General features: G+C 43.0%; 2 protein-coding genes across 6 annotated transcripts; one reads left to right on the top strand and one right to left on the bottom strand.

The window, feature by feature from the left end:
- Positions 1-584: 584 nt before the first annotated feature.
- Positions 585-4030, bottom strand: hspb7 (heat shock protein family, member 7 (cardiovascular)). 2 transcript variants are annotated; one of them, XM_046365489.1, is made up of 4 exons: positions 3603-4030; positions 2270-2449; positions 1254-1387; positions 585-1119 (listed from the first exon to the last, which is right to left on the bottom strand). In XM_046365489.1, exons 2-4 carry the CDS (start codon positions 2433-2435, stop codon positions 940-942), a joined length of 480 nt encoding a protein of 159 aa, XP_046221445.1. In that variant the 5' UTR covers positions 2436-2449; positions 3603-4030; the 3' UTR covers positions 585-939. The 2 variants fall into 2 exon arrangements, with proteins under 2 accessions (XP_046221445.1, XP_046221446.1); XM_046365490.1 differs by having other exon boundaries at positions 2270-2406; positions 3603-4026.
- Positions 617-26634, top strand: clcnk (chloride channel K). Of its 4 annotated transcripts, none has more exons than XM_046365487.1 (19): positions 617-1411; positions 8742-8873; positions 9012-9140; positions 9810-9949; positions 10102-10179; positions 10266-10341; positions 10570-10695; positions 11288-11372; positions 14188-14289; positions 14458-14542; positions 14961-15122; positions 15893-15962; positions 16251-16361; positions 16737-16953; positions 17291-17424; positions 18003-18073; positions 18204-18284; positions 18425-18511; positions 25659-26634. In XM_046365487.1, the coding sequence occupies exons 2-19, from the start codon at positions 8768-8770 to the stop codon at positions 25695-25697; spliced, it is 1899 nt and encodes a 632-aa protein (XP_046221443.1). In that variant the 5' UTR covers positions 617-1411; positions 8742-8767; the 3' UTR covers positions 25698-26634. The 4 variants fall into 4 exon arrangements, 3 of the variants coding, with proteins under 3 accessions (XP_046221443.1, XP_046221442.1, XP_046221441.1); XR_006840910.1 differs by lacking the exon at positions 617-1411 and adding an exon at positions 6829-7280 and having other exon boundaries at positions 18003-18113; positions 25659-25713; XM_046365486.1 differs by lacking the exon at positions 617-1411 and adding an exon at positions 6829-7280 and having other exon boundaries at positions 10174-10179.
- Positions 26635-26731: the final 97 nt, after the last annotated feature.

The following is a 26731-nucleotide window of genomic DNA, read 5'->3' as shown; positions in this document are numbered from 1 at the left end:
CCTCATAATGACATACAAAAAACAATGGACAACTTAGGGTGTAAATGTTTGAAAGGGGTAAGAAAATATAAATTTAGTTATAGCCATTCTTAGTGGTGTGCACTTTTTCTTTTTTCTGACACTGGCCTGGGTCTTTTGAGCCATGAATAGACAAACAAGAAACATCATACATTGATGCACACAACCGTTTATATTCTCTAAATGAAAAATCAATCAACTACTTTATTCACACAACTATTACAATGCACAATGGTAGCAGTATCTGTAGAGTTCAGTAGAAGAAGAAATACTTAGTTGATGGATGTGTGTGTGCAGGCTCGTGGAAAGGGCTGGAGCAGAATAGGTTTGACACCATTCCATTCACGCAGCTCCAGCCATTATTATGAGCCATCCTCCCCCCAGCATTCTCAATTTTGTGTGTGTGTGTGTGTGTGTGTGTGTGTGTGTGTGTGTGTGTGTGTGTGTGTGTGTGTGTGTGTGTGTGTGTGTGTGTGTGTGTGTGTGTGTGTGTGTGTGTGTGGAGTAGATGTGTGTGTGGAGGTGATGTGTGGAGGTGATGTATATGTGTGGAGGTGATGTGTGTGTGTGTGGAGGTGGTGTGTGTGTGTGTGGAGGTGGTGTGTGTGTGTGTGGAGGTGATGTGTGTGTGTGGAGATGATGTGTGTGTGGAGGTGATGTGTATATGTGTGGAGGTGATGTGTGATAACTGGGAAAACACAAGAACAAATTAGGCTAACTGTTGTCAATCCAAGGCAGCTATTGGAGGATGTGGTATTTTGAGGAGGTGGTATGGCAGAAGAAAAAAACGTTCCAGCTTAAAGGGCAGAATGAACATATAATGATAAAGACATTAAATGAGAAAAACGGAATATAGCATTACAAAATACAGGCAGTGAGGGAACAGGGGTCATGGCTCATGGGAGAGTCCTGTCTGTCTTCTTAGATCTTGATCTCAGTGCGGAAGGTCTGTGTGAGCTCATGCTTGGATGGGTTTCTACGGGCCTTGACTGTTAGCGTTCCCTCGGTGCCCAATGATGATGTCACAGAGGTGGGGTCCACATCCTCAGGTAGCTGGCACTTGTGGGTGAAAGTGTTCATCACTGTGCCATCTGCTGCCAACTGTTGAAGTGAAGATAGACATGAGAAAATGACCAAGATATTTTTTCATATCTCAAATATTTCTCAAATATTTTAGAAACAAAATTCTCAAAATCACAGAGAATTTAATTGTTACTAAAAAGAGATATGCCCACCTTTTCTGCATGTACTTCGATCTGGTTGTTGGAGGTGGTGACAATGACGTCCTCTGGAGAGAAGTCTTGGACATCCACTGTGAACTGGTAGCTGTCTCCCATTGTCTTGATCTTCCCTGCTGTCCCTGTCCGACCTGGAAACACAACCAAGACATATGGTAATGTGCTTACTGAGAGCTATCCATTCTTGACTGGTTGAGTGCAGCCCAATCACTCTTATCCTTATATAATAACTAAGATGATCATTCTTACTTAATTAACCTTAGATGCACCTTAAAAACATTCATATGTAAAATAAATTCACACACAGTCCAAAGGTTTGGCCTGTTTACTGGCTATGCATTAATTATTGTTTTAAAGTGTTGTGTTAGAATGTAAATTAGTTAACGTGTGTCCACAAATTGGAAATGAGCATTCCGCTGTGTGAGCTGCCTGGGTGCCTCTTACTTGTCTGCTTTGGCTACATGATGGCCAGTTTGACAGTGTGTGTGTATGCTAGTTGATATACAACAGTCTGGCCCGTCCTCTCCTACGCCTCATCCCAGTCATTCTCTGTGTGTGAGGTCACGGCGCTGGCAGTGTGTCCAACATCCCCCCTCCCATCCAGCCCTGTCTTCCCTCCATCGGCAGCCACCTCCTCCTTTTTCCGGAGGCACGGGCATACCAGTCACAGCACCAAAATACCCTGCTTTGCCCTGCTGCTAATACCCACCAAACAACCCTCCCATTTGCCCTGTGATGTCCTGTTGAGAAGCTGTTGGGTCAAACACATGGAAGCACATGCGCGCAGAGCCTTAAAGAGAGTTCAGCAGGCAATCTACACACATGAATACATGTGTGTGTGGCACAGAGACACATCTAATACATCATGAATTATCCACAGACAAATTCATTCAGCAATGGCATTTGATACTATATGTATGGAATAAGTAGAATATTACAACCTAATATATCATGTATAGCTATATATATGTTATGCTGGTACAAAATCGTGAATTCATGTAAAATCAACTCACTGGGAAATCCCAAGGCATCCGTTCCAGGACGCATGAAAGAGCCAAAGTCCTCTGCAAAGAGCCCCCTGCTCTTCTCCATGTATGGGTTGTTGGAGGATGAGGAGGAGGAAGAGGTCTGCTGGAAGCTGCGTTCCGATCTGTAGGCAGAGGAGTTGGTCACACTCATTGATGGCTATCTGCCTGAGAGGTGGGAAAAGGATCCGATTTTTAAAGAGAGAAAGGGAAGATATCCTTATTGTTCAGTCTTGGACCAGTCCACTCAGTTTACATCAGAGGGAAAGTGGGCAGATCTTCGGGTAGTTCGTAAAATGCTATCTTTACTTTCCCACTGTTTAAAAATGTGTGTCTGTGTCTATCTTTTGGATAAGTGTGTCGGTTAAGTGTGTGCACAAGCATAGCCAGTCAGTCACACATACAGGCTCTTATATATTTGGATCCAAGCTATGTTTTTTTTGTGTGTGTGGTGGGGGTCACGTGTGCGTTTCTGAAGGATAACAGTGAGCTATATTTATCATGTGAGTGAGAGAGAGAGCGGGTCTGGGGTCGGAAAAGTTATGGGCGATGAGGGCTTGAGGTTAAGAGAGAGAGAGGGGCTCTGACAAAGAGAGAGATGGTGAGAGGAAGGCAAGAGAAGGGGATGAGTCAACAGTTGGCATTCCAGACACTCAATACCCCAAATAGTTATCTACTTCTTTCCTCTACTCTCTCTCTATCTGTTTTTTTCTCTGTAAGCATCAGTTTCCCTTTCTTGTCATGACATTTGATCATATTGTGGATCAGTGGTTACATAACATGTACTCTTGGCCATAAAACTTCTGCTGCCTGCTATTCACCCACATATTGGTTACAATTGGTGTTATTATACTTATTTCTAGTAATTACTATTACAAAACTAGTGGTAACTGAACCAATTAGTACTTTGGGTTCATATCTAAATGAAGTAACTACTGTGTATCAGTTTCTAAATATGCTGTTTCTAATTAATTAATAAAGTGCAGCTAACCTTTGTATTCCTGTCCTTTGTTCTTAGTATGTAGGCTACACTGTTCATCTACCCATTTCAATGGGTTGTTTTTGTTTTACTTCAGAGAAGAGGCAAGGTGGAAAGAATGCGCCTGAAAACAAAGCCTTTGGTGGAGGACTGATGATTGCACCAGGGATTAGGTGACATTGTTTGGGAGGGCACAGTAGCTATTAATATCTGTAGGGAATTCAGGACATCAATGGAACATTTTGAGTCTCTTTGAGCCACTCGTCAATGTCCGAAAAATCAACATTGTCCACTGAAATGGTTGTAAATAACAGTCTGCAATTAATTAACTAATTGACTTACTTTTCTCAGCTTCACTGCTCCTTAATCCATGAGGGGAAGCCCAAAATAATGGATGAATCAAGGGCAATAAAAGTTCAGCTCTGTATGGTCTCTTGCTCTGTCCTTTAAGGTCACGTAGAAGTGATTCCAATTATACAATTTACTGCACTCTGACACATCATATTCCATCCTATCAGTGTAAATGCTAAGTCCACTACTAATCGTCTAAATCCGGCTCAGCAACTCACCACCTCCCCACAGAGACTGACCATGTCTCCAGTCAAGAGACCTGTCTGAGTGGGCTTCTATTCTAGACAGATTAGTGATTTGGAGAGACAGAGAGATAAGAAAGGGAGAGGGGAGTGGGGGGAAACAGGGAAAAAGATGAAGGGTGCTGGAGAGGGAGATATTTGGGAAGAAACTAACAAGAGAGACAGAAAGAGCAGTTTGCCAGTGAATGAGTGATTGAGAGAAAAAGAGAGAGAGAGAGAGAGACAGGGGGAGAGAGCGAAAGGGAAGGAGGGAGTGTTATCGTTCTCAGCATGTGCTGTTCTGAGGCATTAAGAGAGGGAACGCACATTAAAAGTGAACCTTATACACACAGCCCAGTAACTCATGTGTCTCATCAGTGACATTGAGTCACTTGGAGAGGTCACTGACGCCATTAGCTATGACCAGCACAAGGCATGTGTTTTGGATAGTGGGAAATGTGCACAGCAGATAGACCCATAGACATTCTAACACACACATATACACACACACACACACACTAATATCATTCCTATTTTTGGGCATGTGGTTGTGTTTGTCTCAGCTGCCATGTATTATATAACGCTCCCATTCTCACTCTCCCACTGTGTGTCTGACTGACTGACTGCCACTGGTCCCGGAAACAGATTAGAGCACTAGAGTTCCAACCAAGATGATTTTCTATGGAAATTACTAACTTGTAATATCAATTTTCACATTCACTTCATTGTGTTGTTTCCATGGAAACCAGTACGGAGTTGAGAAATCAGAATAGGGTGTCATTCACATACGTAGCTGTAAAATAATACTGAAGGTGGCTTAAAGTGCAACTGCACTTCCTGATTTGGCCTAATTTTAGATTTGGTTAATTAAGAAATGTACCATGGCATTACGATTGGTTCACATGCAGCTGCACTTTAAATGGATGATTACTTGTGTTCTGCCAGCTGTGGGCAGGATTTAAACAAACCCAACCTTCATTTAAACAAACCTTCAAAAAACTCTGTTTTGGATGAGACTGACTTTTCTTATTTACACGTTGTAGGCTGTTTTCTGAATGAGACGTTGTTTTTTAGGGGCAGTTGCTCTTTAAGAGGAAGATACAAATTAACTCGTGTGTGGTTGCATATGCATCAGACCAATAATTACCTTCACCTTGAGTGGAGGTGGGTTAGGGAAAAAAATTGTCTGGGAGCCTGAATTAATTCCAGTCACAATTTCAAAGCGGACTACCAAAAACCAAACCTTTACACAAAGGCTCCCCTATTTCTCATGCACATTATTTCATATTGAAAGTGACTTGTGAAGTCTGAGTGGCTCACAAGTCACCACAGGGATGCTGGCCCATGTTGATTCCACTGCTTCCCACAGTTGTGTCAAGTTGGCTGGACGTCCTTTCGGTGGTGGAACATTCTTGATACACACAGGAAACTGTTGAGGGTGAAAAACCCAGCAGCATTGCAGTTTTTGACACACTCAACCCGATGCGCCTGGCACCTACTACCATACCCCGTTCAAAGGCACTTAAATATTTTGTCTTGCCCATTCACCCTCTGAATTGTACACATACACATCCATGTCTCAATTGTCTCAAGGCTTAAAAATCCTTCTTTAACCTGTCTCCTCCCCTTCATCTACACTGATTGACGTGGATTTAACACAAGTCATTACACAATTACAGACAGACAACATGAAAAACTACAGGTAATCTAGTAAAAAAACATAGAATTCACAAGACTATAACAAAATCATAAAACAGCTCATTAAAAACATTGACAGGTCAGGGAATCAGCCTTAAAAACCTTCATTAATTATTTAAAAACAAAAATGTAGGAAAGTTACTAACTTGTAACATCAGTTTTCATGTTCACTTCATTGTGGTGTTTCCATGGAGACCAGTATAGAGTTGTTGAGAAATCAGAATGGGGTGTCATTCACATACTGTAAAATAACACTGACTGCTGAGTGTTCATTGAAAAAAGTGAATGAAGGGGGAATGGGTGACTGAAGGGGGCTTATGGGAAATAGGAAGAAAAACATTGTGTGTGTCACCTTGGGGGGGGGGGGGGGGGGGTCACCTTGAGCAGAGGTGAGAGAGAGAAAAGAGAAAGATACATTGGCAGGTTGCTTGAATAAATTCCAGTAACAATTTCAAAGCAGGTGACCAGAAACCAAACCTTTACACGAAGGCTCCTATATTTCCCATGTACATTCTTTCATGTTGAAGGTGACTTGTGACATCTGAGGAGCTTTAAAGCAGCAGTCTTTTATATGTACAAACAAGACACATACAGAAGGTCAACTAAGGTGTTCTGTTTCTATCACCTCTCTCCAGACTCCAACTTTCTCCCATATAACTTCCTTGCTCTACTACTCACATTCTCACCAGTGGTAAAGTGAGGGTCATATTGGATGTGATAAGGTTTGATAAGGACTGTGGGCTGTTACAAATGCTTATAGCAAGTCATACTGTGAGATGACAGAATGCATTATATTTCATAAGAAATGTTACCCGTATTAGATGTTGCAAATAATACTTTTTCCAAATACATCATATCCATTGGCCATATTGGTCTCTTTCACACACTGAGACACATTGAGATAGAACATATAAACCATTTTTTACATTTAGTTAGCGCTGTGAGGCTAGTTCTGTTTTCAACAATCTTTTAGAATAATGAAAGCATATGAAACTGAAGTTAATCAAGTACAAAAGTTGCAAATAAAAACTCAGGAATACACACCCTGCAGCAATGGCAGGTGAAGGGCATTCCTCACATTGATGGCATACCTAATGGCACCCTATTCCCTATATAGTGTAGGACTTTTGATCAGAGCACTATGGGCCCTGCTCAAAGTAGGGCACTATAAAGGGAATAGGGTGCCATTTGGGACGAGCCCATTGAGTTCTTTCAAATTGTTAATATATTCCAAATGGGGCCTTCCACCCATGACCAGTATGGTAATTCATTAGAAGTGGTCTAATTTGTGAATAGAACACACCAATACCACACAGGCATCTTGAAGGCAAGTCCTCTGTATTTTTATTCAATTGATGTGACATACTTGATTTTGGTTATTCTTTTAGTTCACAGAACACTTGTGAATTAGGTTAATGCATTTTCTTTCAAATATATATTAGTACAGAAATGTTCAGGTGTTTAAAATTAAATTACATGATAAAATTATAGTTACACAGTTTAACCATTGAAATACCCAAGCAACTAAATAAAATAGAACATTCAGAACACCTTTGTGGAACTTGAACAACTCCAAACAGCTTCAAGCAAATGGACTGCGTCCAACAAATTGACTCAGCAAAAGTCAATGAAGGAGACAAAACGGACGTAGAGCTACAAAATCAAAGGGACAAATTCATAGAGGGACAAAGACTCCTCACCGATGAGCAGCCGTGGAAACCATGGAAACGGTCCCGCTCCTGGGTAAAAGGTCAGGCAAAAGGGATTATTAAATTATTATTTTTTTTACCACCGATCAATGCTAAACCCATCTATATAATGTTACAGTTTTTCTCAATTGCGTACAAGCAATGTTTGGATCTCTATTGAAACGTATCTATAGCAGAACAGCAAAAATCAAATAATTTTCTTGTCTTTGTATCTGCTTTGCATATCTCACGTTTTTTTAACCTTTATTTGACTAGGCAGGGGCAGAACAACAGATGTTTACCTGGACAGCCAAGGGATTTGATCCAGCAACCTTTATGTTTACTGGTTCAATGCTCTAACCACTGGGCTACCTGCCGCCCCAAAATCTCACCTTTTGCAAAATACAAATGTCATCAGTGAATACAAAATTCACTGTTAAGTGTTTAGTTCACAGAATATTAACACATTGTTTTCATCAGAAGAGAAATGTGTGTAAATGTGTTCACTGTTTCCGACAATCAGTAAAAATTACTTTAAGAAATTCTAAATCACACCATTTGAGTAGTGTCATACAATGTACAATATAGGGAAAGATCTAGGCAATAGGGACTGTCTTATTTTTATGATTCCTCACAATATTGTGGACATGCAGAGATGCAGAGAAAGTTGGTTACTCCTAAGTAACTTGACCTACTCCTAAGTCATCATCTCCAAACATTGTCACCTTCCATTAAAGAGATTTGCTTTGCTGAGGCCTATACATTCATATCGGTTGCGTTCCTCCATTGTATTCACCTGTCCTTATTTCTTTTGTGGATTGTGTTTCTGTGCGTCAATGGAAAGTCTACAAAACTATTAGCAAACCAGCCTTTGTATTGAATACATGAAATTGGAATGTTATGATACCGATGAATAAATCCTGCACACAATGTGCTTCTTTTTTGTATATTTTTTTTATAAGTAATAATATTTGTTTTGATGTGTATGAAATTGTTTGGTGAAATACGCATAAAATTAGAGTAATTGTCCATAATTCTGCAGCTTTGGATAGTTGTACTTCCAATTTTGATCATGTTGATTTACTGACTGCAAACTGTTTTTATTGATCTACTGGGATTGTTTTTTAAACAAACTAACTTTCTGGTTTGTCTGCTTGGACTCTGGAGATGCTGTAAGTATGGTTGCATTAATCTTTTTGCAGGCAATTGTGTTCTTTTGTTGAATGTATTTGCAATTTTGACAGTATAATACAGTTTTGATTATTTATGATGTATTTATGTGTTGAGGCAAGTATATTTTGAAACACATTTACTGTTTTGCAAAAGACCACAGAGTTCTATGTCTTGTGGGCTCAGTTTTGAAAATCGATATTGTTCCAAAAAATGCTTGTACGGGATAAAGAAATATTGTAAGTGCCTACTTCAAGGGTAATCTGCTCTTATTTCATGTATTGTCAGTGTGTTCTATTACCATTTAGTCTGTGGTAAATCTGCTAAGTTAACACATGTTGCTCTTTGTCTAGACTTTCTTGTGAGGGTCAGATGTGTCATGGGTTCCCTGATGGGTATGGAGTGGTACTGTTTCGCTGCTCTCGGGATTCTGACCGCCTTCCTTAGTTTTCTCATGGACCTGAGTGTGGCAAAGCTGCTTCGAGGTTAGAAACACACACACATATGCACAAACATTCAGTATAGAGTATGTAGCTGGGTGAGTGATGTCTCTCTCTCTCTCTCTCTCTCTCTCTCTCTCTCTCTCTCTCTCTCTCTCTCTCTCTCTCTCTCTCTTGTTGTAGCTCACCAGTGGTTGTATAGTCAGTTGGAGGGCCACTGTCTCCTGCAGTTCCTGTGCTGGACCCTGTACCCAGTCTCACTCTCTGCTCTATCCACATCTTTCTCTCAAAGCATCTGTCCATTCTCAGCAGGTAGGAGTTTAATAATTTGTCCCGCCCTGACAATGTAACAAAGTACAAACATGGTGTTTTTATCCAAGTTACATAAACGTTAACTGTCAGGAAAATAAAATAATTAGGGTATTTTCCAAATCCATAGAATGGCATTTAGAGCTATGGAGCCAACAGAAAAAGTCTAACATGATCTTATCAATTAACCTTCTATGACATAATTAGTGGCAAACAGAAAAGTCAAACACTATCTATTCAATGAACCTATAAAACAATACGTCTGGCAGGCAGAAAAAGTCAAACATCATTTGAATTGATGAATCTACCCTGAAATAATTAGTGGCATTGTCCTAGTCAGTATTTCTCTGTTTCGACATTCAGTGCAAGGGATTGACAAGCTATTGGTCATCTCCTATAGGCTACATGAGGACTGCTTAGAACTATAACACTTGAGAATTTGACTGTCATCATTTGTTTGGTAGAACTTTTTGCTACCATGTCCTAACACATGTAGAAAACTGTGAAATATCATTGTGCAACAGGCTTTAAAAGAATAATGATATTGCATTTTTGTATAAAATCCCAGTAATGTGCAGAGTAAAAAATAGTTGGTTGGAAAAAATGATACCACACAGGTCCACTGAGGTCTAAGCCCCTGGTTGGCTCCTGTCTTTGGCTTTCCGCCTTCAGGTTCTGGGGTTCCAGAGGTGAGGACCATTCTGTCTGGTGTGGACATGCCACATTACCTGTCCCTCACCAACCTATTTGCCAAATACGTGGGTCTCATCTGCACACTGGCAGCCGGCAGCACTGTTTTCCTGGGAAAAGTGGTATGATACTCCTCTTTTTTCTTATGTTTTACTTTCTCTCTCTCTCTCTCTCGCTCGCTCTCCTCTCATGCACACAGACACAAATCATGTTTTTTCCCGATCTATTACTTTCCTGGGTTTTTCTATGTTTATTTCCCCGTTCCAACTTAAAGGGTCCATTTGTGCATCTCTCCACCATGGTGGGAGCCTATCTGAACCAACTCTGCACTGTTCTCCGTGGTGAGAAGGAGGTAATACTGTGTTACAGAAGAAAAAAATCCACAAAGGGGCAATATGTTGTGTACTCATGTCCTCTTCTCCATGTTTTTTTCTATAGGAGAGAACTGAAGGAGCGATGCTGGTCGTGGCTGCTGCTGTTGGAGTAGCCAGCTGCTTCGGGGCCCCTATCAGTGGTGTGTATAGAAGCCACATCACCATACAGTATTAGAATTCCAGTATCTTTTATTTAAATGTATCTCCTCACTTCATCTGTCTCTCTCTCTGAGGTGTGAAATTGACATGTACATCTCTCCTCTCAATCCTTTCCCATCGCGCTTTCCCCTCTCTCTCGTCCTCCTTCTTTTTCTGTCCCGTCTCCCCCACACCCTCTCCCCTGTATCTCTCTCCCTCCTCTCTCCTAGGTGTGTTGTTTAGTGTGGAGGTGATGAGCACTCACTTCGCCCTAAAAGATTACTGCCCGTGCTTCTTTGCGGCGGCCTGCGGAGCGCTCACCTTCCATCTGCTCTCCATGTGGAGCGGCGAGCAAGGTGAGGTGACCAATAGAATTAAATATAATACATGTTTGGAATGTATCCCTGACCAAGATGGCTTCCATTACCACCACACCTTAGAGCTTTAGGCGGATTGGTTGCTTAGTCATCTCCAATTTTTAGTGAAAACATAATTAAAATTGTGCACAATGTGCACTTTTTGTTTCTCAAATACATCGTTACGGTTTTGGTTAGCTAGCTAGAGATTTATTTTCCATATTAGCATAGACGTGCTATCAGTCAAAACACCTCAAACCAAGACATGGTATCAAGACCAAGATAAAACTAACTGAAGCGAGTTACTTACGATTCCCTACATGGCAGTTTCTTGTCATCAATATCTGGCATCCAGAAAATATCTGGCATCCAGAATCACAACAACACACGGCCTTCTGCTCCACTGAAGCTTGCTCACCATTTTCGTGGCGTTCTCAGCTAACCCGTCTATGAGCGTCAAAGCCTAATGTAATTGTTTTGGTACTGAATCTAGATGCATTATATAGTGATTTGATTATGAAAGGCCAAGAGAGAGTTGTGTGCAGTAGTATAGAGTGATAGGGTAGAAGACTGTGTTCTATGCCTCCTCCAGAGACTCTTCAGGCCTTGTTTCAAACCAGCTTCTCAGAAGACCTGCCGTTCTACCCAGTGGAGATTCTGGTCTTTGCAATATTGGGGTAAGTCTGTTTTGTCACTATGTTGGTGAATCTTCTATAGTGGGGTAATATTTGATATGCGTATATATCCTGTATACCTCACACGAGACCCATAATACGACTATAAAGTTAATATGACAAAGTATATTAAATAAATGATCTGACTCCATAAAATAAAATATGCAACCAATACTCTTAAAGAGCTACAGGAATAGACTAGATAGAATATCAAGAAGGGAATATGAATTGTCTATATCAAAGGCAGATGTTTAATATCATTGTAAAATGAATGAAATCCCATACAAGGCATAAAGCTCAAGTTACAAAGCATTAACAAGCATTACAAAGCATTATTCTAGGCATGACCAGAGAGTGAGAGAGAGAAGTCATAGTCTGAAAGGCCATGCCACCAGAGTCCATGGGTGGAGAGAGAAAGAGAGAGAGTGTATCTCACCAGCACAGGTCAAGAACAAAGAAAGAGGGAGACAATGAAAGCTTAGAACGTTTTATAAGCTTTGGGGCTGTGCCGCCCTACATGTTCTATATTTATAGTTCATCTACAGTGTTCAAAATTGTTAAAATTGTTATTCATGTAATCGTTGCATCAGAGTAAGTGATGTTGTTCAGCTTTCATTAGATTGCAAATGTTAAACTTTGTCTTGCTTCCATATGTTACCATCATACCTATGAGCTTTTCTCCACCATACCTTTCCTCTGGGTAGACTCCAACATTTCACTCTTTCCCCTCTCTCAATGACTTCCAACTGCCCATTGATGCCTGTGCTATGGCTATATAAATGCATACAGTACCAGTCAAAGGACACACCTACTCATTCAAGTGTTTTTCTTTATTTTTTACTATTTTCTACATTGTGTAATAATAGTGAAGATATCAAAACTATGAAATAACACATATGGAATCATGTATTAACCAAAAAAGTGTTAAACAAATCTAAATATATTTTAGATTTTAGATTCTTCAAAGTAGCCACCCTGCCTTGCTGACAGTTTTGCCCAATCTTAGCATTCTCTCAACCAGCTTAATCTGGAATGCTTTCCCAACAGTTCTTGATAAATAAATTAATAAATTAACAGAGATGGTACAGTTGCATAATTACAAAACATGACACTTGGGATGTACAGTAATGAGCTGTTGTTGGCTGTTTTTCCTTCACTCTGCGGTCCAGCTCATCCCAAACCATCTCAATTTGGTTGAGGCCCGGGTGATTGTGGAGGCCATGTCATCTGGCACTCCATCACTCTCCTTCTTGGTCAAATAGCCCTTACACAGCCTGGAGGTGTGTTGGGTCATTATCCTGTTGAAAAACAAATGATAGTCCCACTAAGTGAAAACCAGATGGGATGGCGTGTTGCTGCAGAATGCTGTGGTAGCCATGCTGGTTAAGTGTGCTGTTAGAGCCGATTTGGACATATTTGTATAAAAGACTGAACATACCGTGCTCCATGTACATTTGTGTAAATATATTAAATATTAATGTATATGATGAAATATTAGGTACGTACCTTTATGATTTATATTTACCTGATTGAGATATATTCATTTGTTGTTAGTGTAACTCAGTTTTTGCCCCCCCCCCCTCTTGCCCATTCATAGTACTGTGTGTTAGGATAAAGGCAGGAAGTTGGGCCTTCGGGTGAAGGAGTCCTTGCTAGACGCGGGAGCGGTATAGTTTTTTGACCATACAGACAGGTCATAATATGTATTTTCCATATCAGGTATTCTATGCTTTAAGTTGATTGGAGAATCATTTATTTGTTAGATATAAGTAGAATAAAATAATTGTTGCACCATATCCCTGGATGTCATTGAATGTTTGGCCGTTTGGAAACCTTGAGTGTGGACTGTATGCGTACCAAACAACCCCGCTTCATGCTTGGGCAGTGGCTATGGTAAAGAGGAATGGAAGCCACTACATGTGCCTTGAATTCTAAATAAATAACTGACAGTGTAACTAGCAAAGCACCCCCACACATCACACCTCCTCCATGCTTTACGGTAAATTCCACACATGCAGAAATCATCTGTTCACTTAGTCTGTTCGGCAGTCGACGTCACCGGTTTTCTAGCCGCCACCGATCAACTTATAATTTTCCATTTGTTTTGTCTTCATTGTACACACCTGATTTCCATTCCCATAATTATATGTTCCTTATTTCACCCTCTGGTTCCCCCATGGTTTTGTGCGTGTTTGTTCCGTTGTAAGTTGGTCTGTATTTGTGAGCTTGATTATTTTCCTTCTTGGAATATTTGTTGTTTTGAGTAAAGTTACGTGAATTGCTCATCTCTGTGTCCTGCGCCTGACTCCGCCTTACCTGCTACACCTAGATGCCTTACACCTTCATGTCTTAAAGTAATGATGGACTGTATTTGCTCTTTTGAGTTGTTCTTGCCATAATATGGACTTCTTCTGTGTACCAGCCCTACCTTGTCACAACACAACTGATTGGCTCAAACTTATTAAGAAGGAAAGAAATTCCACAAATACATTTTTTTGCCAATGCACACCTGTTAATTGAAATGCATTTGAGGTGACTACCTCATGAAGCTGGTTGAGAGAATGCCAACAGTGTGCAAAGCTGTCATCAAGGCAAAGCGTGGCTACTTTGAAGAATCTAAAATATAAACACTATTTTGGTTACTACATAATTCCATATGTGTTATTTCATAGTTTTGATGTCTTCACTATTATTCTACAATGTAGAAAATAGTAAAAAATAAAGACAAACCCTTGAATGAGTAAGTGTGTCCAAACTTTTGACTGGTACTGTATGTTCCTGCTGCTCTAACTGTGTATTTCTTTATCTCCTCAATCAGGCTTCTGTGCGGAGCAGGTAGCTGTGTCTACCTATTCTGTCACCGATGGATACTGCTGTTCATAAAGACAAACAAAATCCTAATCAAAGTCTTGTCGACTGAGTGAGCAACCTGTGTTTAGAAACACTCCATTGTATATTTTTCTGTGAATCAGCCATTTTATATTACACAAAAACATATAACCGCATGATGATAAGTTGGATGTTGATCTAACTGTTGATCCATTCCATGAAATAATAAGATGCTGTTTGGATGTCTCTCTCTCTCTAGGAAGGCCCTATACTCCGCTATGGTGGTGTTCCTTCTGGCATCTGTGACTTTCCCTCTTTCTGCTGGTCAATATATGGCTTCCAAGGTGAGAAGGATTTTTATGAGACAACATTGACAAGACATGACATTGAAAGTATTGTCGAAACTCCCTCACGACGCCAGGACAGCGGAGTCAATCACCACCTTCCGGAGACACCTGAAACCCCACCTCTTTAAGGAATACCTAGGATAGGATAAGTAATCCTTCTCACCCCCCCCCTTTAAGATTTAGATGCACTATTGTAAAGTGACTGTTCCACTGGATGTCATAAGGTGAATGCACCAATTTGTAAGTCGCTCTGGATAAGAGCGTCTGCTAAATGACTTAAATGTAAAATGTAAATGAATGGATAAATTGGAAGGCTCCAGCTTCTTCTTCTTCTTCTTCTTCTTCTTCTTCTTCTTCTTCTTCTTCTTCTTCGGTGAACCCTGCTGAAGGAAGGTGCTTTGTTTTTCTACCACAGCTCACCATTAAGCAGCTCCTCTCTTCCCTCCTGGACAGCAGGCAGTGGACCTCTCAATCCCACAATGCCTCTGTGGTTTTGCAGCCAAACTTGTGTCCCTGGTCAGAGTGGATTCCTTCAGGGAATCCATACCTCACTCTGGGATTCTTCCTATTCATGAAGGTACATGGGAGGAAAATAATAATGGATAGAATTGAAAGAGTAATCTATATATGAATAATGTGAAAACATTTGTAAAACCTTTATCTCGAATTCACAAGAGATGCTGTTAACGAAAGCAGAAGTGCAAATATATCAGCCCCAAGCTCCGCCAGGGGGCACAATTATTCCTTTAGTCATTTTCTCCTCTGGCGTCCGAACTTGATCTGCCCAGATGGTTATACACTCGTGTAACCCCTCGACAAGCAGCCACATAAAACATTATCTTAAGGGTCTGCATATTTTTCACAGGTTTTTTAGGGCTGTTCGGAATTAAAGATAGTTTAGGAGGAAACTGCAGCCTGAATGGAGGATGTTTTATGTGGCTGTTTGTCGCGAGTGTATCACGTCTGGGCAAATCAAGTTGGAACGCCATAGGAGAAAATGACACAAGACATAACTGCGCCCCCTGGCGGACCTTGGAGTTGGCACTATACATTAATTTGACCGTTGTGCACTACTCTGGCTTTGTACATGGACTGTGAGTCAGTACATCTGTGTGAAAAAGCTTTTATGTGGGGAGAAAATAGTGGAAAAGCTCATTTAAATGGTTCAATTGTGGAAAGCTCATTTAAATAGTTACATTTCAGCTGATTCTCAAGGCAATTTTCACACTCCTACAGATTCCTATTCATATCACAATAATTACAGTCATTCTGACAGTTAAATGCAATTATTGAATATTTGAGCAGAATGTTTGACATCCACTGTCTTTCAATGTTTCTGTTGTGGAGCTGTGGATGTTGGTGTTGGCTTGCACCTTACCCCTACCAGCCGGATACTTTATGCCTGTCTTTATCTATGGTAAGTGAGAGGGGTTAAATCAGCCTGGTCCCAGATATGTTTGTGCTCTTTTGCTAATGACAACTCCATTGCTGTCATTGTCAAGCCATGTCATTGTCAAGCCATAGTTAAAGCCATGTTATGATAGCACAAACAGACTGGCACTTAGGCTAGGGGAGAATAACCAAATCATGTGGCCAAACATGTGACCAAACTGCCGATGAGCATCGCCACCCAATACTAAGTAATGTGTGTTCATTTACATTTTTGATGTTAACAATTGTCCCTGTATTTGTTGCTGTTGGTCAGGTGCTGCTATAGGACGTTTATTCGGGGAAGGATTGGCATTTGTGTCCCTAAATGGTGTCTATTTAGACCAGGACAGGAATCCAATCAACCCTGGAGGCTATGCACTGGCTGGTAAACTAATTGTATACAGACATTTCATTTGAAATTTATAAATATAAACAATGGTATCTTTATTTACATGGTTAGCAGCTGGAAACAGAATGATGAACTAATAATTTCAGAAGGGAAATTCTGTTTGTTCTCTTTTGCCAACTCCTACATGCATCTGTTGTAACTCCAAACATGTTTGCCATGACAATTCCATAAGGATTTGGCCAGAGAGGACAAACAGACTGGGATAAGTTCTAATTTGTTTGATCTAAATTAAGAATTTGGGGTGTTCAGCATACCTATCAAATAGAGATAGGAACATGGATGACATAAGGTTCCATCCTTTAAAGCATGGGCAATGAGCTATACTGTATTGTCCATACTGTATCATCTAAGGTGCAGCAGCATTCTCAGGAGCGGTCACACACACGCTGTCCCCTGCTCTCCTGGCTCTGGAGCTGACCGGCCAGTCCACTCACGCCGCACCCATTCTCCTCGCCACACTGGTGGCCAATGCCCTGGCACGCTCTGGGCAGCGGCCATCCTTCTACGATGCCCTCTCCATCAGCAAGAAGCTCCCGCACTTACCCTCCCTGCTCAAGGTCTGCCCAAAGTGAGTCACACAGGACACATTACCCAGCTAGCACAGAACATTATCATAACATTCCCTAAAGATTTTCTTTTGAATTTTCAAAGATGACATATTTTTTAACACAACTTTCTGTCAACAAAACGTTTTAGCTCAGTAGCAACAGCAAGCACTGAAGAAAGTGTATGCGAAAACCAAAGATTTCATCAAAGAGACACGTTTTCAAACCGCTCAAACATTTTACAGCCACCCACACATATTAATGGCTCCTCCTTAAATGATTGGACTACAGCTGCATTTAATAAGTGAATCAAACTAAATACCCCAGTTATTGACATGAGAGATCTTCTGTTTCCCCCAGGCTCTCCTCTGTCCAAATAGGGAAGGTCCTGGGTCCTGGAGGTCCAGTGCTTGAGAGGACAGCTGGGCCAACGGAGGTTCAGCAGGTTCTCAACACCTGCAGCCAGACACAAATCCCTGTGGTTGACACACTGGGTGAGTGTACCCACTTCAAAACCTAGTAGAGATAATTAGCATAGCGGCAAGCCCCTGTCCACCTGATGGTGATAGAACAGCGGTTTGCCGCATGGGGGTTCTGATGGCAAAACGACAGCTGCCCTCCCTTGCCTTGTTTACTGGGACAGACTTACAACATTTAATTAAACCTAGTTTGAAGGTTTTTTGTCCTATATATGGTCGGGGTCCCTGTGACATTATTCCACAATAGTTAATGGCAACCCAACTATCACTTATACGTCAACTGGCAGTCGCCATGTTGCTATGGGCATGAGATAGAAATGATGAACTGATGAACTATGTAAAAGCTTTTACTGTCTCAGTTTGATATGATAGTGCTGTGATAGGAGATGGGGAATTAAGAAGTAAGTGAGAAAAGGTCCATCAGGTCAGGTGAGATGTATGACAGCAATTAAATAAGTTGGAGGCATTTGTATGTATTCATTTGAAAGAGTATTGTGTTTCTCATAGCTACACAATACTGCATTTAATAACACTGCAGTATTGTATAACTAATTGTGTTCGTCCCTGTCCTATGCTTCGCTCTTGGTTTGAAGACTCACGGATTCTGCTGGGATCAATTAACAGATCGGACCTGCAGACATTTCTATGCCACAACCACAATAAGGTCAGTGGATTGATTCAACCAGGAAACGAAGGAATGCTATGTGAGTCTATCACTCTTATTAGGTGTTTTGACATTGACAAGATGTCACATTCTGTTTTTAAACATAACATACCATTACTTTATTTATCAGGTATTGAAGAAACAGTTGGTGGATATGTGTTATATTCGGCCTGTTTCTGTCCAGCTCTCTCCTGATACCACTGTCCAGGAGGTGAGGAGTTTGAGGAGACACTCACTTGTCAGGGGCACATCTGTGTAGGTGTATGGTGTCAATATAAGGCCAGCCTCTGTCTCAGCTGGACGTGTGTCAGTTTCATCTGTCAGTGAATTCTTCTCTCTAACTTGTGTCAGGCTCATGGCGTCCTCAGTGTGCTGTGTGGCGAGAGCTTGTTTGTGACTGAGAGGGGGAGGCTATCTGGTGTTGTCACATGGCCAGAGGTGACGAGTGCTTCCCGACATGCACCCACGCATGCACACACACACATAGACATTACCACTCCTACTTAGAGGAATGGAGACAGCTACACATTATATGAGACATACAGTACCAAAGTTTGGACATACCTACTCATCCAAGGGTTTTTCTTTATTTGACTATTTTCTACATTGTAGAATAATAGTGAAGACATCAAAACGATGAAAAAACACATGGAATCTTGTATTAACCAAAAAAGTGTTAAACAAATCAAAATATATTGAACATTTTAGATTCTTCAAGTAGCCACCCTTTGCCTTGCTTGACAGCTTTCCACACTCTTGGCATTCTCTCAACCAGCTTCACCTGGAATGCTTTTCCAACAGTCTTGAAGGAGTTCCCACAACATGCTGAGAATTTGTTGACTGCTTTTCCTTCACTCTTCACCATGATCTGCGGTCCAACTCATCCCAAACCATCTTAATTTGTTTGAGGTCTGAGGATTGTGGAGGCCGGGTCATCCGATGCAGCACTCCATCACTCTCATTTTTGGCCAAATAGCACCTACACAGCCTGGAGGTGTGTTGGGTCATTGTCCTTTTGAAGGCCTGATTCATGCAGTCTCCTCTGAATAGTTGATGTTGGGATGTGTCTGTTACTTGAACTCTTTGAAGCATTTATTTGGGCTGCAATATCTGAGGCTGGTAACTCAAATGAACTTATCCTCTGCAGCAGAGGTAACTCTTGGTCTTCCTTTCCTGTGGCCATCACATTTCAGGGAAGAACCAGATGCAGACAGTGTCAAAGTAACAAAAGTGTATGACTAGTGCAGGGGCAGGAAAAACAACAGGTCAAGGGCAGGCAGAGGTCAGTAATGCAGATAGGTTGCAAAAGGTCCAGAATGGAAACAGGAGACAAAGGGCTGTAAAACATTAGTTTAATTCTGGAAACATGAAAAGTGGGATGTATACGGAGGGTATGGGGCAACAGAGGATGAACAGCAGAGGGACTGATGACCTTGTAGATGGGGAAAGGGCAGATAAACCGGGGGGAGACTTTGCAGGATTCCACCCAGAGGGCAAGATCCTGGGTGGACAGCCATACCTTCTGCCCAAGACTATACCGGGGAGCCGGGTACAGTGGCGATGCGCTTGTTGTCGATACCTGGAGGTAGTCTTGAGGAGGGCCGACCAGGATCTCTTCCAGGTACGACGACAGTGGTGGACAAACATCTGGGCCGAAGGTATGCCCGACCTCTTCCTCCTGCTCAGGAAAGAGCAGGGACTGATACCACAGGGAACACTCAGAGGGCGATAGACCCTTGGCAGAGCCAGGAAGGGTGTTGCGGGTGTATTCAACACACACTAGCTGCTGGCTCCAGGTGGTGAGGTTGGCGGAGACCAGGTAGCGCAGAGTCATCTCCAGGTATTGGTTGGCTCGCTCCGACTGGCCGTTGGACTGGGAATGGAACCCGAAGGACAAGCTGGCTGACGACCCAATGAGTGTGCAGAACACCTTCCAGAACCAGGACGAGAACTGAGGACCCCGGTCGGAGCAGTCCATGGATCAGAGAGACGTGCTGCACCATGATCTGTGACGTCTCTTTGGCAAAGGGTAGCTTGGGGAGAGGAATGAAGTGGACGGCTTAGGAAAACCGATCCACTACAGTCAGGATGGTGGTGTAGACATCAAACGGGGGGAGACCTGTGACAAAGTCCAGGGATATGTGAGACCAGGGACCGTGAGGGACAGGCAGAAGTTGAAGGAGACCAGCCGGAGCTTGCCGAGGAGTCTTGTTCTGTGCACAGATCGTGCATGCGGCGACGAACGAGAAGACATCAGGAATCATGGTATGCCACCAAAAGCGCGGTCACACAAAGGCCAGTGTCCACCTGGAGCCTGGGTGGCAGGCAAGTCTTCAGGAGTGGGCCCACTCCAGGACCGAGGAGCGGACCTCGTCATGAACAAACATCTGGTTATCTGGGTCCCCACTGGGGTTCAGTTGCGAATGCTGCACCTCACAACCTGCTTCCCTATTCCCCAGCTGAGTGCCGTCGCCAGGCATGAGGTGAGAAGGATGGTCTCGGGTTCTAGGGTTGAAGCCGGGAGTTTGCCTGTAATTGAGGCGCTTGGCGGTGCAGAGATATTCCAGGTTCTTGTGGTCGATCCACACAATGAACGGATGTTCCGCCCCCTCCAGCCAATGCCTCCACTCCTCCAACTCAAGAAGGAGAAGAAGGCGCAGGGATGTAATTTAAGGACCAGGGCAGGACGCTGGGACAGGACAGCCCCCACTCCAATATCCAAAGCATCGGCCTCCACCCCGAATTGGCCGGATGGGTCAGGATAAACCAAGATGGGAGCTGTGCTGAAGCTGAACGCCCGGTCAGCAGCTGGGGACCACGTGAACGGAACCTTGGGAGAGGTGAGGGCAGACAGGGAGGAGGCCAGGGTGCTGTCTTTTAGTGGACAGGTGGAGACAAAATGACCAGTAGTCCCGCAAAACAGGCAACTCTTAGTGTGAAGCCTGTATAGCCATTCAGCTGGAGACAGTCTAGCTCTGCCTAGTTGCATAGGCTCGGGAAGAAGTGAATTGGCAGTCTTCGGAGACTCTCGGGGGAACTCGGGCAAGGTGGAATCCTTGGACGGGTGAGTGAAATCAAATCTCCTCTCCTCCCTTCGTTCCCATAATCACCAATGGATCTGATTGGTCAAGGCGATGAGCGAGTCGAGATCCGTCGGTAGATCCCGGGCTGCATGCTCGTCCTTTACTTCCTCCAATACTCCGTGCAGGAACATGTGAAACAGTGCTTCCGGGTTCCAGGCACTCTCAGCTGCCAACGTGTGGAAATTCACTGCATAGTCTGTCATACTGCGGGAGTCTTGCCGGAGTAACTTCCGGGCAGCCTCTGTCACGGACAATGGAGCATCGAACTCCTCTTGCCTGCCGTAGACCATGCAAGAGTTCTGAAAGAGCTGCAAAACCTGGACCCGTATAAATCAGCTGGGCTTGACAATCTGGACCCTCTATTTCTGAAACTATCCGCCGCCATTGTCGCAACCCCTATTACCAGCCTGTTCAACCTCTCTTTCATATCGTCTGAGATCCCCAAGGACTGGAAAGCTGCCGCAGTCATCCCCCTCTTCAAAGGGGGTGACACCCTGGATCCAAACTGTTACAGACCTATATCCATCCTGCCCTGTCTATCTAAGGTCTTCGAAAGCCAAGTCAACAAACAGGTGACTGACCATCTCGAATCCCACCGTACCTTCTCCGCTATGCAATCCGGTTTCCGAGCCGGTCACGGGTGCACCTCAGCCACACTCAAGGTACTAAACGACATCATAACCGCCATCGATAAAAGACAGTACTGTGCAGCCGTCTTCATCGACCTTGCCAAGGCTTTCGACTCTGTCAATCACCATATTCTTATCGGCAGACTCAGTAGCCTCGGTTTTTCGGATGACTGCCTTGCCTGGTTCACCAATTACTTTGCAGACAGAGTTCAGTGTGTCAAATCGGAGGGCATGTTGTCCGGTCCTCTGGCAGTCTCTATCTATGGGGGTGCCACAGGGTTCAATTCTCGGGCCGACTCTTTTCTCTGTATATATCAATGATGTTGCTCTTGCTGCGGGCGATTCCCTGATCCACCTCTACGCAGACGACACCATTGTATACACTTTCGGCCCGTCATTGGACACTGTGCTATCTAACCTCCAATCGAGCTTCAATGCCATACAACACTCCTTCCGTGGCCTCCAACTGCTCTTAAACGCTAGTAAAACCAAATGCATGCTTTTCAACCGATCGCTGCCTGCACCCGCATGCCCGACTAGCATCACCACACTGGATGGCTCCGACCTTGAATATGTGGACACCTATAAGTACCTAGGTGTCTGGCTAGACTGCAAACTCTCCTTCCAGACCCATATCAAACATCTCCAATCGAAAATCAAATCAAGAATCGGCTTTCTATTCCGCAACAAAGCCTCCTTCACTCATGCTGCCAAGCTTACCCTAGTAAAACTGACTATCCTACCGATCCTCGACTTCGGCGACGTCATCTACAAAATTGCTTCCAACACTCTACTCAGCAAACTGGATGCAGTTTATCACAGTGCCATCCGTTTTGTCACGAAAGCACCTTATACTACCCACCACTGCGACTTGTATGCTCTAGTCGGCTGGCCCTCGCTACATATTCGTCGCCAGATCCACTGGCTTCAGGTCATCTACAAGGCCATGCTAGGCAAAGCTCCGCCTTATCTCAGCTCACTGGTCAGCAGGTGTATCTCATTGATCATCCCTAAAGCCAACACCTCATTCGGCCGCCTTTCGTTCCAGTACTCTGCTGCCTGTGACTGGAACGAATTGCAAAAATCGCTGAAGTTGGAGACTTTTATCTCCCTCACCAACTTCAAACATCAGCTAGCTGAGCAGCTAACCGATCGCTGCAGCTGTACATAATCTATTGGTAAATAGCACACCCATTTTCACCTACCTCATCCCCACAGTTTTTATTTATTTACTTTTATGCTCTTTTGCACACCAATATCACTACCTGTACATGATCATTTATCACTCCAGTGTTAATCTGCAATATTGTAATTATTCGCCTACCTCCTCATGCCTTTTTGCACACATTGTATATAGACTCCCCTTTTTTCTCTGTGTTATTGACTTGTTAATTGTTTACTCCATGTGTAACTCTGTGTTGTCTGTTCACACTGCTATGCTTTATCTTGGCCAGGTCGCAGTTGCAAATGAGAACCTGTTCTCAACTAGCCTACCTGGTTAAATAAAGGTGAAATAAAAAGAAAATTTAAAAAAAGAGCCCTTCCGGATATCAGTGTTGAGGTACGATCAGTGTTGATATCAGTGTTGAGGTACGTGTTGAGGTACGATATCTTAGAGTGGTCCGAGGGGAAGGAGGAGGGCAGCAGCTTGATGATGAGGGAACACTGAGCGAGAAATGCCCGACAGGTGCCCAACTCTCCATCAAAGTCTTCCGGGGGAGGTAAGCGGGGTTCCCGGGAAACCGGGGTGACCAGGTAGGCAGCGCTGTTAACAGCCAGGTTACTGAGGGGCTGGGAGGTTACCGTCATGGTAACCTCCCAATCAAATGTTATTTGTCACATGCACATGGTTAGCAGATGTGAGTGTAGCGAAATGCTTGTGCTTCTAGTTCCGACAATGCAGTAATAACCAACAAGTAATCTAGCTAACAATTCCAAAACTACTACCTTATAGACACAAGTGTAAGGGGATAAAGAATATGTACATAAGATATATGAATGAGTGATGGTACAGAGCGGCATAGGCAAGATACAGTAGATGGTATTGAGTGCAGTATATACATATGAGATGAGTATGTAAACAAAGTGGCATAGTTAAAGTGGCTAGTGATACATGTATTACATAAGGATGCAGTAGATGATATAGAGTACAGTATATACGTATACATATGAGATGAATAATGTAGGGTATGTAAGCATTATATTAGGTAGCATTGTTTAAAGTGGCTAGTGATATATTTTACATCATTTCCCATCAATTCCCAATTATTAAAGTGACTGGAGTTGAGTCAGTGTGTTGGCAGCAGCCACTCAATGTTAGTGGTGGCTGTTTAACAGTCTGATGGCCTTGAGATAAAAGCTGTTTTTCAGTCTCTCGGTCCCAGCTTTGATGCACCTGTACTGACCTCTCCTTCTGGTGGTTGTTGTCCTTGATGATCTTTATGGCCTTCCTGTGACATCGGGTTGTGAAGGTGTCCTGGAGGGCAGGTAGTTTGCCCTCGGTGATGCGTTGTGCAGACCTCACTACCCTCTGGAGAGTTTTACGGTTGTGGGCGGAGCAGTTGCCGTACCAGGCGGTGATACAGCCCGACAGGATGCTCTCGATTGTGCATCTGTAGAAGTTTGAGTGCTTTTGGTGACAAGCCAAATTTCTTCAGCCTCCTGAGGTTGAAGAGGCGCTGCTGCGCCTTCTTCACGATGCTGTCTGTGTGGGTGGACCAATTCAGTTTGTCTGTGATGTGTACGCCGAGGAACTTAAAACTTACTACCCTCTCCACTACTGTTCCATCGATGTGGATAGAGGGGTGTTCCCTTTGCTGTTTCCTGAAGTCCACAATCATCTCCTTAGTTTTGTTGACGTTGAGTGTGAGGTTATTTTCCTGACACCACACTCCGAGGGCCCTCACCTCCTCCCTGTAGGCCGTCTCGTCGTTTTTGGTAATCAAGCGTACCACTGTTGTCGTCCGCAAACTAGATGATTGAGTTGGAGGCGTGCATGGCCACGCAGTCGTGGGTGAACAGGGAGTACAGGAGAGGGCTCAGAACGCACCCTTGTGGGGCCCCAGTGTTGAGGATCAGCGGGTGGAGATGTTGTTGCCTACCCTCACCACCTGGGGGCGGCCCGTCAGGAAGTCCAGTACCCAGTTGCACAGGGCGGGGTCGAGACCCAGGGTCTCGAGCTTGATGACGAGCTTGGAGGGCACTATGGTGTTAACTCGCAAAATTGCTCCAGCAACGTGTTCAACACTTGGTCATGGCGTTCAGCCAAGGTCTGGAACCCTTCCATAAGACCACGAAGCAACTGACTGACCTTCATGTCTTAAAGTAATGATGGACTGTCATTACTCTTTGCTTATTTGAGCTGTTCTTGCCATAATATGGACTTGGTATTTTACCAAATAGGGCTATCTTCTCTGTACCCACCCCTACCTTGTCACAACACAACTGATTGTCTCGCATGAAGGAAAGAAATTCCACAAATTAACTTTTAACAAGGCACACCTATTAATTGAAATTCCAGGTGACTACCTGACTACTAGCTTGTTGAGAGAATGCCAAGTGTGCAAAGCTGTCATCAAGGCAAAGTGTGGCTACATTGAAGAATGTCAAATATATTTCATCGTTTTGATGTCTTCACTATTATTCTACAATGTAGAAAATATATATATATTTTTTTTCAAAAACCCTTGAATGAGTAGGTGTGTCCAAACATTTGACTGGTACTGTATGCTTTTTCCATACACAGCCATACTACATTTACATTTACATTTAAGTCAGATATAGATATACAGTACATCTCCATCAGCTCTCATTCTTGTTTTCTCTTCCCCCCCCCCCCCTCTCTCACTATCTCTTGTTCTATCTTTCCCACAGATGAAGAGAATGATGGCAGATTTGGCTGATGACCTCTAAGCTATTATTTACTCCCAACAAGGACCTATCCCTAACTACGCCAAATAATATTGATTCTCATAATGCTAATAATGATACTTTGTCTTAATTTTGTAATGATAAGCTTTTTGCTAATCACCAATGTTATGTTCTGCTGGAGGAGATGTAACTCCCTTGCGGTTTTGGACTATCTTGTTTACTGACCCAGAGATATCTCTAAGGACACTGTGATATTCAAAGTAATTACACATCGTGCTCAAGAACATCCCTTAGCCTTAGTGTGTTTTTTATCAGGATATTGCATGTGCTCTTGTGCCTTATTGTGAGTTAAAGCAACTTCAACCAATAGTGGATTCTGTGATGCCGCAAACAACTTCTCTTCTGCTTCAGGCCATTATTTACTTATCTGTTGCTCCCAGCAATTTTCTCCCTTCAGTCCTTTTTCACTTTGAGCAGAAGGACCCATTGTTGTTGTACAGGTCTGATTTAGGGCTAGATTCTATGAGATCCACGGTAGCCGACACACACATAGTGGTTGTTTTGGCGGTGTCGCAGGTGAAACTGTTAGAGCTATCACATCCACAAGCGGCTTCCGGCATTATACCTAAAGTGGACATTGCCATTGGCTAAATGGAGTCGCATTAAGAGAAATCCCATGCAGCCTTGTTTACCTGTTCGAACACTGGAATGTGAGATGTAATCTACACCTCAATTAGGCTGATAGGAATCCTTATTATTTTGTTGAATGATTTTCAATTTGATATATAGCCTACACTTTCTCATTCTGAACTTCTAACGCGAGTGGGACGGGTCTGGCTTAGTGACAATGACCCCACAAGCAGCTGCTCAGCGATTTGACAGCTCTAACACAGTTACACCTCTGCCATCTCCGCAATTGGACTTTGTAGGGCTGCAACAGGGGAACAAAAGCACAGACCCAATGTGTACTACAGCATTGTGTAAATGTCTATTGAAAGAACAAGGGGCGAGATAATATTCTAGTCTCCCTTTATCTCCCTGTCTCTCTCTCTTTCTCTCTCTCTCTCTTTTCCTTG

This window comes from Oncorhynchus gorbuscha, linkage group LG10, assembly GCF_021184085.1.
Source record: "Oncorhynchus gorbuscha isolate QuinsamMale2020 ecotype Even-year linkage group LG10, OgorEven_v1.0, whole genome shotgun sequence".
In the NCBI taxonomy this organism is placed as follows: domain Eukaryota; kingdom Metazoa; phylum Chordata; class Actinopteri; order Salmoniformes; family Salmonidae; genus Oncorhynchus; species Oncorhynchus gorbuscha.
The sequence above is the reverse complement of the archived record's forward strand: the minus strand, read 5'-3'. Positions and strand labels throughout refer to the sequence as shown.